The sequence below is a fragment of the Ursus arctos genome, unplaced genomic scaffold (genome assembly GCF_023065955.2).
Source record: "Ursus arctos isolate Adak ecotype North America unplaced genomic scaffold, UrsArc2.0 scaffold_31, whole genome shotgun sequence".
Taxonomy (NCBI): domain Eukaryota; kingdom Metazoa; phylum Chordata; class Mammalia; order Carnivora; family Ursidae; genus Ursus; species Ursus arctos.
In genome coordinates, this window is record NW_026622997.1 from 28,149,625 (window position 1) to 28,162,158 (window position 12,534).

General features: G+C 40.6%; 1 protein-coding gene across 1 annotated transcript; it reads left to right on the plus strand.

Moving 5' to 3' along the window:
• Positions 1 to 3,056: 3,056 nt before the first annotated feature.
• LOC113243774 (HLA class II histocompatibility antigen, DR alpha chain) lies at positions 3,057 to 7,605 on the plus strand. The gene is made up of 5 exons (XM_026482608.4): positions 3,057 to 3,216; positions 5,080 to 5,325; positions 5,768 to 6,049; positions 6,355 to 6,520; positions 7,199 to 7,605. The coding sequence occupies exons 1-4, from the start codon at positions 3,135 to 3,137 to the stop codon at positions 6,507 to 6,509; spliced, it is 765 nt and encodes a 254-aa protein (XP_026338393.1). The 5' UTR covers positions 3,057 to 3,134; the 3' UTR covers positions 6,510 to 6,520; positions 7,199 to 7,605.
• Positions 7,606 to 12,534: the final 4,929 nt, after the last annotated feature.

Below are 12,534 nucleotides of genomic sequence, written 5' to 3' on the forward strand. Positions count from 1 at the left end.
TGCAACCGCGTCTGCATTCTATAAAATCATTCAGACCTAGATGAGACTCCACACTTTAGACCTCATGCAGTAGAGTATACTATTTAAGGATACCATTTCTTGACTCTGTCTTACATGGACAGTGGAGTAAAATCACTTCCTACTCCTGGGAGAATAGCTGAAAGGAGGATTCACAGGTGAGGGCAAGCAGATTTTCAGAAGAGTGAAACAACTTTGCATTGCAAATGGAATGACCTGTATTTCTGGGATTTGTGCTGGATTTGGAGCCCCAAAGATGATAGGCAGAGTTAGAAGTGACTCTGAAAACAAGTTTCCAGAATGTGTAAAATACAGGAGCTGGTGCTGGGTGAGTGAGTCAAACCATTAACTGGCCAGATGGGGGCAGCTATTGGAGGCAACCACTCTTAGGCTACTGCGGTGATTTTTCAACCTAATCTATTCCTTCACAATCTCTCAGTTATTGAATTCAGCTTCTGCCTTTTAGAATAAACAAAAAATTGGGGTAATTATAAAACAATCTGGCTATAGCTGCTCAAATCATAACAATGGAACCCGTGGTTGGCTAACAGGGAAATATTCTGAAATGTGGATTCCATATTACGGACATCCCCCTGCCCCAACACACACACATACACACATGCACACTTGTGGCCTTAGGTTCCATGAGAAAGCTATCTCCTTTCCAAGCCTTAACCTATTATCCCTAAATACCCCTCTGGTTCTAGGTTTGGTACTGCAGGAGGAACAAGAATGAGGTATACATATTTGCATTTAATAATTTCAAAAATTCCCATTAGCTTCTATGTCTTGTCTATACCACAGGGAATAGAAGTAAGAGTATTAAATTTCCCAGCTTCTCCTTGTCTCAGGATCTGGACATGGCCTACACACTGCCAGTGAAAGTATTATGAGATTTGGGAGGTGACAAGCATGCTGAAGCCATCTCATGCAGTGGACACGAGGGTGTCACAGACAGAAGTCTTGGCAGCAGCAGCCTTGTGTTGCCAACACAGTCCTTTCCCCGGGGCTCCAGAAGAGCTGTGATGTCCACAGTGCCTTCCCACAGGCTCCTGACCTCTTGGAGTTAAGGGTCTGCCCTGACCTATGCTCCTCCAGGCTTCCTATCACTTTAAAGGTATAATTCCATCTAATACAGAAGAATTGTAATAAACAATTCTGTTTAGAGTGTCTGCAGGAACTTCTATTTCCAGACTGAACTCTGACTAGTACAGTGGCTCCTCACCATTTGACGTCACCGAGAAGACCTCACTCAGGTGCCCTCAGAAATCCCCTCAGACATAGGAAGCCAGAGAGGAGGGACAGGGGACCATGAGTCGTGTCTGCATAGGAACTTCTCTCCTGTCACAGGGAAAGGGAAATGAAAGTATTTTCTTAAGATTCCCAAATTTGGTAATCTCATGAAGAGAACCAATCAGTGTTTTAAAAAGAAGCCATATCATAAGTTGCTGGGCAACACCTTAGGTTGAAGGTGCTGTTATGACAAGTAAAATATTTTTCTGGAAAGAGTCTCTGAGTTAACTGTATATTCATTGAGCAACTTTAAAAAACCAGGAAGTATGATAACCAGCAAAAGGTAGGCATAGAGAAATTATACTTGTCTTTTCCTCTGAAAGAGGAGACAACAAGCCTAAATCATAGGGCCAGATCCTCAGCAGAGACTGATACGGTAGAGCTCTCATCTGGCCCATTCCTTTGCATCCAAGAAGTGTATTCCTTAACAATCTTAGGGCAAAACTGTGCTGTGGGTCTCCTCCAAGTGATCTAGAAGTAAGTGTCAGAGAATCTTCAAAGCCCTTAGATGCAATCAGATAATCCATAATGTATAGGGTTTTTTCCTCCTCATGATTTGTGAGGGCACCTGTGGGGCAGGATAAGATCTCAGCACAACAGTGTAGAAAATCTACCCTGAGCGTATGTGTCATGACTGATATTAAACAGTGAACTCACCATCTGATGAGCTGCCTCACTGCCAGGTCTCTCTTCCCTGGAAGTATTCAGAGTACAGCGCTTTCTATGTGTGGTTTAATTTTTCCTTTCTACTGCACTGTACCTTCAGAAACATGAGGGTCAGAGAATCTTAACGTTCAGTTTTCTTAATGGTGAACATCAGAATAAATTCTTAGGATCAAAACTTCAATAAGTTATGATATGAGGAGAATTTTCAGAATTGTAACATGAGGAAAGTTATGGTAAAGCCCTCCTGCATGCTATTATCTCTATTGCTCCCAGTAAAATAAGCTCTGCCCAATTTAGTCCGCTTTATTCATCGATCTGAGTCCTCACATGAGGTGTGTCCCCAGAAGTCTACCCAATCTCTGGTCATATTTAAGATGGTAGGGATCACAGTCCACTCTTTCCAATAACCACTACCTCTGGTGTCTCTACAATTCCTCTCCGGCTAGGGGAGTGTTGACACTCAGAGTTTCTCCTCTGATGTTCTCTCGATATAGCACAGTGCCAGGGATGCCCAGCTCTTGGGCTGAGTTTGCCATCTGGGAATCTAGGACACTGGAGGACAAACCTAGAGCAATAAGAACTTTCTGACATGAAGCTCTGTCACCCACTACTGCCAAGATTCAGGCATTCTCCATAGCATGACAATTTACCTTCTCTTTAGATGATTTGTTGTCCCTTAAATAAACTCCCCAGCTGTTGCAGCACAGAGGCATAATTGGTCACTAACTGTCATGTAGGGTGTTTCCATTGATTTTGTTCTCACTAACATGCTTCAGGTACATCCCTTTCTAGAACTTGGATTGGGATGAAACCGTCTGTGGGTGAATATTATTTTCAAAAACTTGATTTTTTGCTGTTTCTGTTTGGTTGTGTGTGGTTTGTTTTTGTTTTGTTGATTGATTGATTGATTGATTGATTAAGAACTTTACTTGTTTATCTAATGAATGAAGTGTTTCCTTTCCTGACCCTTTACGAGAGCTCTTCCCTTAGCAACAGATGTGTCATTTCAAAACTTTTTCTGATTGGCTTCAGATCAACCTATTTGAATTTTAATCAATCTGACCCTATCATACCCCGCATTCTCTTTTCTTTTATTCTTGTCAGTTCTGCTCCACTCTTAAGCTCTACTGACCTCCATCAAATCACCAAAGAAGAAAATGGCCATAAGTGGAGTCCCAGTGCTAGGATTTTTCATCATGGCTTTACTGATGGGTCCCCAGGAATCACGGGCTATCAAAGGTAAGTGCTGAGGGAAGCAAAACTTGGGATATAAGCTCTGAGAGCATTGGAGAGATAAACTGTAAATATTTGCAAGACAGTCTTTGGAGTGAAGGAAAAGTGTGGCAGACATCATGTAGTCTAAATCTGAAAGTATTTTTAAAAATGTAGCTTGGAGGAGTTTTGTTCTTTTCTTAAATTGAAGTCAGTCACATTTAGTTAAGAGGGAAAAAATGGTATTGATTAATACCATTGACTTTGAGATAAGCCGACTTGAGGAAATATTTTCTGAGAGGCATTAACAAGCTATCCTCTGGGCTTTGATTTCTTTTTCTGGAAAATTAGTATATTTTGAAATCTCACATCATTTTGTGGGAATTCAATAAGAAAAAATTTGAGAAGTCCTCACAACTGGTTCTTAGCCAAATACATGGTAGTTATTTTTTGGCAAGTGAATCCTATCAGCATATTTTAAGCACAGACGTATTGAAGATCACCAGAAAGGGAAGTTACCAAAAACAACATTCTATCCGAGGGACGGCAAGGGCAGGTATGCTGATGCCAATTGCATTTAATTTACTTCCTCTTGGGAGAAGAATAGCCCCTTCACCACTTCAGTGGATCTATGATCTATGGTCACTGCTACTTAGTGATTTTCTCAAAAGAGTAGAACAGTGAGTAAAGATATGGAGAGGTTTTTTTTTATTATTCTCTGCCATCTCCAGAGCAAACGTTTACTACTATGAAGATGTATTGTGAAAAACTATCCTTCACCCAGACTGAACCACACTGAGGTGTCAGGTACATTGGAAATAAGTAATGTAATAATCCAGCTCCAAGACCCATGATAGCAATTGTAGGTTTCTATTGCCCCAAAAGAGCCACAAATGGAGATGCATACGTGATAAAGTAGAGGCTCTTCCCTTGGGATGGAAGGGGAAACTAGAGGTGGCTCTGTTCCTTAAATACAAAGCAGTTTTGAACCTAAAATGCTGATTATAAGCCTGATGTTGTGCTAAGAAATTACTTACCTCATCTCATTTAATACTTTTTTTTTTTTTTTAACAGACAGAGAGCATGAGTTCACAAGCGGGGTGGGGAGGGGCAAAGAGAAAAGGAGAGAGAATCTTAGGCAGGCTACACACTCAGGATGGAGCCCAACTTGGGGCTCGATCTTAGTACCCTGAGATTATTACCTGAGCCGAAATCAAGAGTCGGATGCTTAACTGACTGAGCCACACAGGCGCTCCTCATTTAACTCTAAAAACAAATTCAAGGTAAAAGTGAAACCACAAAACAATATAATAGGATATATTATAATAATACAATAGGAAAACAATATAAATACATAAAATATCGATTCAAAATCACTAAGTAGGGAAATACCTAAATAAGAATTAAGGATTTAATTAGATCCAGCGTTCAGAACCCAGACTTTTAAACAGCGTTTCCCTCTTCTTAGTATTACCGTGTTCTGATAGATGCCCTAGAATTCTTGTTTAACTGTATTTAATGCCTGGGAAGAGACAGGGAGTGAGCAATTCCCTTTTAGGAGCCGCTGCTGGATTTCCAAAGAGGGAACTGTTTCTCAGCTAGTAACACGGAAGCTAACAACAGCTTCACAAGACTCTGGGATTTTCAGGCCTCATTTCCTTCAATATGCCCTAACTCTGCCCCTTTACTTCACCCCTCGCAGCTCTGTGCAACATGGATATCCTGCGCCTGAGCCTCATCTTCCAACTTATCCCTCTTCTCCATCACTCCTCCATTCCACATGGCCAATCCCCTTCCACTGCCCCCGCCCACACGTTTGTCTCACATCCCGGGTTCTTCTTCCTCTCCCCCTCCTGGTTCCCACCCTAACTCTCTTCCCTGCCTTTTCAGAGGACCATGTGATCATCCAGGCTGAGTTCTATATGACCCCTGACCCGTCAGGCGAGTTTATGTTTGACTTCGATGGTGATGAGATTTTCCATGTGGATTTGGAAAAGAAGGAGACGGTGTGGCGGCTGGAAGAATTTGGACGTTTTGCCAGTTTTGAGGCCCAGGGTGCCTTGGCCAACATAGCTGTGGACAAAGCTAACCTGGACATCATGATAAAGCGCTCCAACCACACCCCAAACACCAATGGTACCTGCTGCACTCCTAGACACGGGAATCCTAACTTTGAAATAGATGCTTCAGCTTGTTATGTTACGTTATTGTAACTGACTACCCTTCCCATGGGCCCTGCCTCGCCATAAGCAAGTCCCTACTTCTCACATCACAGACTCAAGAACTTTCCATGAGTTTGTTCCTTTCCTGATGTGCTCACATCTTGTCCCTGCCATCCACAGTCGGTCACAGGTCATTGCCCCGAATCCCTGCTGGGGGAACCAGGAATGAAATTATCTCCAGTACCTAAAATATCCTTCTATATCTTACACCACAACACTGGTTCCTGTTCATGGGGGAGACCATCAGAGATAGGTATCCGAGACCAGGGCAGAGTTTCCATGGCTTTTTCTGCTTCAGTGGGAGGGAGAGGGGCTAGCCTAAGCAGGGAAGGCTAATTTCTCTCCTATGTCCCCAGTACCTCCAGAGGTGACTGTGCTCTCAAACACCCCTGTGGAACTGGGAGAGCCCAACACCCTCATCTGTTTCATCGACAAGTTCTCCCCACCGGTGATCAATGTCACGTGGCTTCGAAATGGAAACCCTGTCACCACAGGAGTGTCAGAGACAGTCTTCCTGCCCAGGGAAGACCACCTTTTCCGCAAGTTCCACTATCTCCCCTTTCTGCCCTCAGCCGATGATGTCTATGACTGCAAGGTGGAGCACTGGGGTTTGGACAAGCCTCTTCTCAAGCACTGGGGTATGGACCATGCTTCTATCTCCTTTCTTTTATGATTTCCTCCCGTGATGCCTGTGTCTGTGCTTTGGGACCCAGAGTCCCCTAACTCGTCCATAACAATTGCTACAATTCCTATTCTTTGCCTTCTCCCGTTATTCAGCTCCCCCCACATTTAATCTGCATTCCCTTAATACATCATTCTGTCTTCCTCTTATTTAGTTGATTAATAACTATTCTTCTGACTAAATACCCTACATTTGGTTCTAAGTGCTACTCCATACCACAGTCATTACTTCCGCACTATAGTCTGTATCATTTTTCCCCAGAGTTTGAAGCACCAACTCCCTTCCCAGAGACAACAGAGAATGTGGTGTGTGCTCTGGGCCTGGTTGTGGGTCTGGTGGGCATCATTGTTGGGACCGTCTTCATCATCAAGGGCATGCGCAAGGTCAATGCTGGTGAACGCCGAGGGCCTCTGTGAGGCACCTGCAGGTAAGTTCGATGTGGTCAAAGTGAAGACCTAGATGGAATTATCCAAAGGAAGGAAACAGAGTGGAGAAAAGGATGTATGATATCTTTAAAGGAAAATGATAGGAAAGTCAAGACTCTTGATTTATCTTTGTTAGGACAGAATCAGACATTGTCATCATCTGGTATTGCAAAGCTTCAAGATCCCATATTCTTTCCCATACATGTGAACCTACACCATGATTTAAGTCTTGGAAATTATCTCCACTACCTAAGACTGTTGTTTCACATAATACTAATGAATCAATAATCTAGAAAAGATTTGGGTACTTTCCGGTATATATTTTCTGAAACATTACCTCAGTTCAGAAATATTTCCAGAGCTTGGCTCTTTTGGATTTGGGATAAATTCACTACATGAAATGAAAATCCCTTGAAGGTCAATGCTTGTTTTTTGTTTTCCAATCTGAAAAGTGGTATTGAAATTTCTATGAGAGGGTAAGCCATGGTCTGCTTATTCATTCTCACTTGGAGAGTGGAAGGTGCAGTTCATGTTGGAAAGGTTGCATTGACTAGACAGAGGTCAGATGAATATTTAGAGACTTTTCCAAAGTCAGATGATTAAGGGAGAAGAGGAAGGAATCTGAAAAAAGAGCTTAAAATGATTGTCTTAACTTTTTAACTGTGTGTGTCCTGCTACAGGCAATGGAGTTTCCTAGAGAGAAGATCAATAAAGAAAGCTGTGCTTTAATTCCTTCATAAACCTGGCAATACTCCACCTGTTCACCTCGCTGAAGATAACCATTCTTCCACGTTTTCCAGACCTTTAGCTATTCTAAGAATAATGATGCCTTCCTGATCTGTCCAGATTCTGACATCTAGTTATTCCCTGTTTGTTGTCCCTTCTTGGGTCTGTTTTCCTCCATTATCTACCATCATTTTAATATCACCAGGTAATTCCTCTGGAATAGACCCCATAGGATCCTGTCTCTGCTATGGAACCTTGTGAATGTTCAATACAGATATCCCTTCTACACTTATTGCTTGCGTTTCTTCAAACTGTGATTGTGATTTTTTTGAACATAATAAACTGATGGGTCTGAGATGAAGTTTTGGAATCTAAGCCAGTTCTTCACAGGGACTAGGGTTTAAATGTGTGATTCTTTCACCCTGAAATGTATGATGTTGAATGTACATGATAAGTTATGTAAGCAATCAGAAATATCTAGGTTTGGGGCACCTGGGTGGCTCAGTCAGTTAAATGTTTGACTCTTGGTTTCAGCTCAGGTCATGATCTCAACATCAGGGGATCAAGTCCCATGCAGGTTCAGCACTCAGTTCAGAGTCTGCTTGAAATTCTCTCCCTCTACCTCTCCCCCTGTTCACACTTACTAAATAAATAACAAATAAATAAATAAATAAATAAATAAATAAATAAATAAATAATCTTTTTAAAAAAGAAAAGAAAAGAAATATCTAGGTTCATTAAGACCATGCCTCATTCACAACATCTGCAACTAATCCAGTTGATACGGTCCAGTCCCCCTTTGGAAAACCCTAGAGTATAGTTTGTTTTTTGGGAGAGCTCTACTTAGGAATGGCTTCAGAATCTGGTTTTGGTTCTTGATCTCCAAGTCAATGATCTATCTGATTATTTGGTAGAATGAATGACAAAGCCTGGCGTTTAGCCTCAGATAATGAGTGAAACTATTGATGGGGAGCAGATGGGAGTGGAGAGAGGACCAGAATAGAGGAGGATTCATATATATTACAGGATTTACATATCAATGGCACCCACTCCAGGTTTATTGAAAAATAGGATTGGACACTGTGGATCAACATTACCCATTTTCTTAACATGGTCTTTGATGCCTGTTTCATTACCAGAAGAATGGTCTGACTTATTCCTGAAATAATCTTGAATTGGATATGTATCCCTGAGAAGAAAAATCAAGTAAAAAGTGGGAAGTTGGGTGGAATATGACATTAAAATTGAATGAAAAAATGTTTGAGACACAGTGGGCTACTGCTCAGTTATCTGTGAAAGTATTACTTGATATTTATTTCTAACTGGTTACCAGAGCCTACCCCAAACCATGAAGATCAATAATCCTGACAGTTAGATAGAGTGGCAAAGAAGGGCTGTTGAATGGACATCAACTTGGGCCTTGTCTTACTGTACATTTACTAGCTGCGTATTCAGTGATACCTTACTTAACCTACCTGATTCCTTTCATGAAAATACTGATGGCAGTTTTTACCACACTGAGTTATTATAAGAATCAAAGGACAAATGCAAGAAGAGTAGTTAAGTACCATGCGTAGTGAACACAAAAAACTACAAATTCCACTATTTTTTCTCAAAATTTTTACAACCAGATGATAAAAATCCCAGAAAAGTGCAAAACAAAGCAAGATGACTTTGAAAGGTAGCAGAATATGTCATCCCAAATATACCACTCCGGCGTAAGGATTGTTTTGAGCTGATAAGGTGGTCTCAGGTAATAAAATTGTTGTAGATCACTTGTTCGCTAAAGAAGGAGTCTGTGCCATGCACGTCATTGCAAATAGCAAGACTTCGTTGATGGCTGCATAATATTCCATTGCATATATATATCGCATCTTCCTTATTCCTTCATCTGTCAATGGACATCTGGGCTCTTTTCATAGTTTAGCTATCATGCACATTGCTGCTATAAACATTGGGGTGCAGGTGCCCCTTTGGATCACTACCTTTGTATCTTTGGGGTAAATAGCCAGTAGTGCAATGGATGTGTCCTACGATGGCTTTATTTTCAACTTTTTGAGGAATCTCTATATTGTTTTCCAGAATGGCTGTACCAGTTTGCATTCCCAACCAGAGTGTAGGAAGGTTGCCCTTTCTCCTCATCCTCACCAGCCATTCTGACTGGTGTGAGGTGGTATCTCATTGTGGTTTTGATTTGTATTTCCCTGATGCCGAGTGATGTTGAGCACTTTTTCATGTGTCTGTTGGCCATTTGGATGTCTTCTTTGGAGAAATGTCTGTTCATGTCTTCTGCCCATTTCTTCATTAGATTATTTGTTCTTTGGGTGTTGAGTTTGGTAAGTTCTTTATAGATTTTGTATACTAATCCTTTATCTGATATGTCATTTGCAAATATCTTCTCCCATTCTGTCAGCTGTCTTTTGGTTTTGTTGACTGTTTCCTTTGCTGTGCCAAAGCTTTTTATCTTGATGAAGACCCGATAGTTCACTTTTGCCTTCATTTCCCTTAACTCTGGCAATGTGTCTAGGAACATTTGCTGTGGTCTAGCTTGACGAGATTGCTGCCTGTGTTCTCCTCAAGGATTTTGATGGATTCCTGTCTCACATTTAGGTCTTTCATCCATTTTTAGTCTATTTTTGTATATGGTGTAGAGAAATGGTCCAGTTTCATTCTTCTGCATGTGGCTGACCAATTTTCCTAACACCATTTGTTGAAGGGACTTTTTTCTATTGAATATGCTTTCCTGCTTTGTTGAAGATTAGTTGACCATAGAGTTGAGGGTCCATTTCTGAGTTCTCTATTCTGTTCCATTGATCTATGTGTCTGGTTTTGTGCCAGTACCCATACTATCTTGATGATTACAGCTTTGTAATAGAGCTTGAAGTCCAGAATTGTGATGCCACTGGCTTTGGTTCTCTTTTTCAACATTCCTCTGGCTATTAGGGGTCTTTTCTGACTCCATACAAATTTTAGGATTATTTGTTTCAGTTCTGTGGAAAAAGTTGATGGTATTTTGATAGGGATTGCTTTGAATGTGTAGATTGCTCTAGGTAGCGTAGACATTTTAATGTTTGTTCTTGCAGTCCATGAGCATGGAACATTTTTCTATTTCTTTGTGTCTTCCTCAATTTCTTTCATAAGTATTCTATAGTTTTTTGAGTACATATCCTTTGCCCCTTTAGTTAGATTTAGTCCTAAGTATCTTATCGTTTTGGGTGCAAATGTAAATGGAATCGACTCCTTAATTTCTCTTTCTTCTGTCTCGTTGTTGGTGTAGAAATGTAAAGGATTTCTGTGCATTGATTTTATATCCTGCCACTTTACTGAATCCCTGTATGAGTTCTAGCAGTTTTGGGGTGGAGTCTTTTGGGTTCTCCACATAAAGTATCATATCATCTGCAAAGAGTGAAAGTTTGATATCTTCTTTGCCAGTTCAGATAGCTTTTATTTCTTTTTGTTGTCTGATTGCTGAAGCTAGGACTTCTAGTACTATGTTAAAGAGCAGTGGTGATAGTGGACATCCCTGCCCTGTTCCTGACCTTAGAAGGAAAGCTCTCAGTTTTTCCCCATTGAGAATGATATTCACTGTGGGCTTTTCATAGATGGCTTTTATGATATCGAGGTATGTACCCTCTATCCCTACACTGTGAAGAGTTTTAATCAAGAAAGAATGCTGTGAGGGGCGCCTGGGTGGCACAGCGGTTAAGCGTCTGCCTTCGGCTCAGGGCATGATCCCGGCGTTGTGGGATCAAGCCCCACATCAGGCTCCTCCGCTATGAGCCTGCTTCTTCCTCTTCCACTCCCTCTGCTTGTGTTCCCGCTCTCGCTGGCTGTCTCTATCTCTGTCAAATAAATAAATAAAATCTTTAAAAAAAAAAAAAAAAAAGAGAAAGGATGCTGTGCTTTGTCAAATGTTTTTCCTGCATCTATTGAGAGGCTCATTTAGATCATATAGTTCTTGTCCTTTCTTTTATTAATGTAATGTATCACACTGATTGATTTGTGGATGTTGAACCAACCTTGCAGCCCAGGAATAAATCCCACTTGGTCATGGTGAATAATCCTTTTAATGTATTTTGGATCCTATTATTTAGTGTATTGGTGAGTATTTTTGCATCCATGTTCATCAGGGATATTGGTCTGTCATTATCCTTTTTGGTGGGGTCTTTGTCTGGTTTGGGAATCAAGGTGATGCTGGCCTCATAAAAAGAGTTTGGAAGTTTTCCTTCTGTTTCTATTTTTTGCAACAGTTTCAGAAGAATAGGTATTAATTCTTCAAATGTTTGGTAGAATTCCCCTGGGAAGCCATCTGGCCCTGGCCTCTTGTTTCTTGGGAGATTTTTGATTACTGCTTCAATTTCCTTGTTGGTATGGGTCTGTTCAGGTTTCTGTTTCTTCCTGGTTCAGTTTTGGTAGTTTATACATCTCAAAGAGTGCATCCATTTCTTCCAGATTGTCTAATTAATTGATATATAGTTATTCATAATATGTTCTTATAATTGTTTGTATTTCTTTGATGGTGTTGTGATTTCTTTTCTTTCATTCATGATTTTATTTATTTGGGTCCTTTCTCTTCTTTTTGGTAAGTCTGGGTAGGGGTTTATCAATCTTATTAATCCTTTCAAAGAACAAGCTCCTAGTTTTGTTGATCTGTTCTACTGTTATTTTGGTTTCTATTTCATTGATTTCTGCCCTAATCCTTATTATTTCTCTTCTCCTGCTGGGTTTAGTCTTTATTTGCTCTTCTTTCTCCAGCTCCTTTAGGTGTGGGGTTAGGTTCTGTATTTGAGAACTTTCTTGTTTCTTGATAAAGAAGTGCTATATACTTCTTGTATATAGTTTCTTGTAGTGCTATATGCTTTCCTCTTAGGACCTCTTTTGCTGCATCCCAAAGATTTTGAACAGTTGTGTTTTCATTTTCATTTGTTTCCATGAATTTTTAAAAATTCTTCTTTAATTTCCTTGCTGACCCATTCATTCTTTAGTAGGATGATCTTTATCCTCCAGGTATTTGGGTTCTTTCCAACTTTCCTCTTGTGATTGAGTTCCAGTTTCAAAGCATTGTGGTCCAAAAATATACAGGGAATGATCCCAATCTTTTGGTACCAGTCAAGACCTGATTTATGACCCAGAATGTGATTTATTCTGGAGAATGTTCCATGTGCACTCAAGAAGAATGTGTATTCTGTTGCTTTGGGATGGAATGTTCTGAATATATCTGTGAAGTCCATCTGGTGCAGTGTGTCATTTAAAGCCCTTATTTCTTTGTTGATCTTTTGCTTAGATGATC

Coding starts and splice junctions, on each gene's coding strand:
- LOC113243774 (XM_026482608.4), top strand. CDS start 3,135: ATGGCCATAAGTGGAGTCCCAGTGCTAGGATTTTTCATCATGGCTTTA. Junction 3,217..5,079: donor GGAATCACGGGCTATCAAAG/GTAAGTGCTGAG, acceptor CTGCCTTTTCAG/AGGACCATGTGATCATCCAG. Junction 5,326..5,767: donor CCACACCCCAAACACCAATG/GTACCTGCTGCA, acceptor CTATGTCCCCAG/TACCTCCAGAGGTGACTGTG.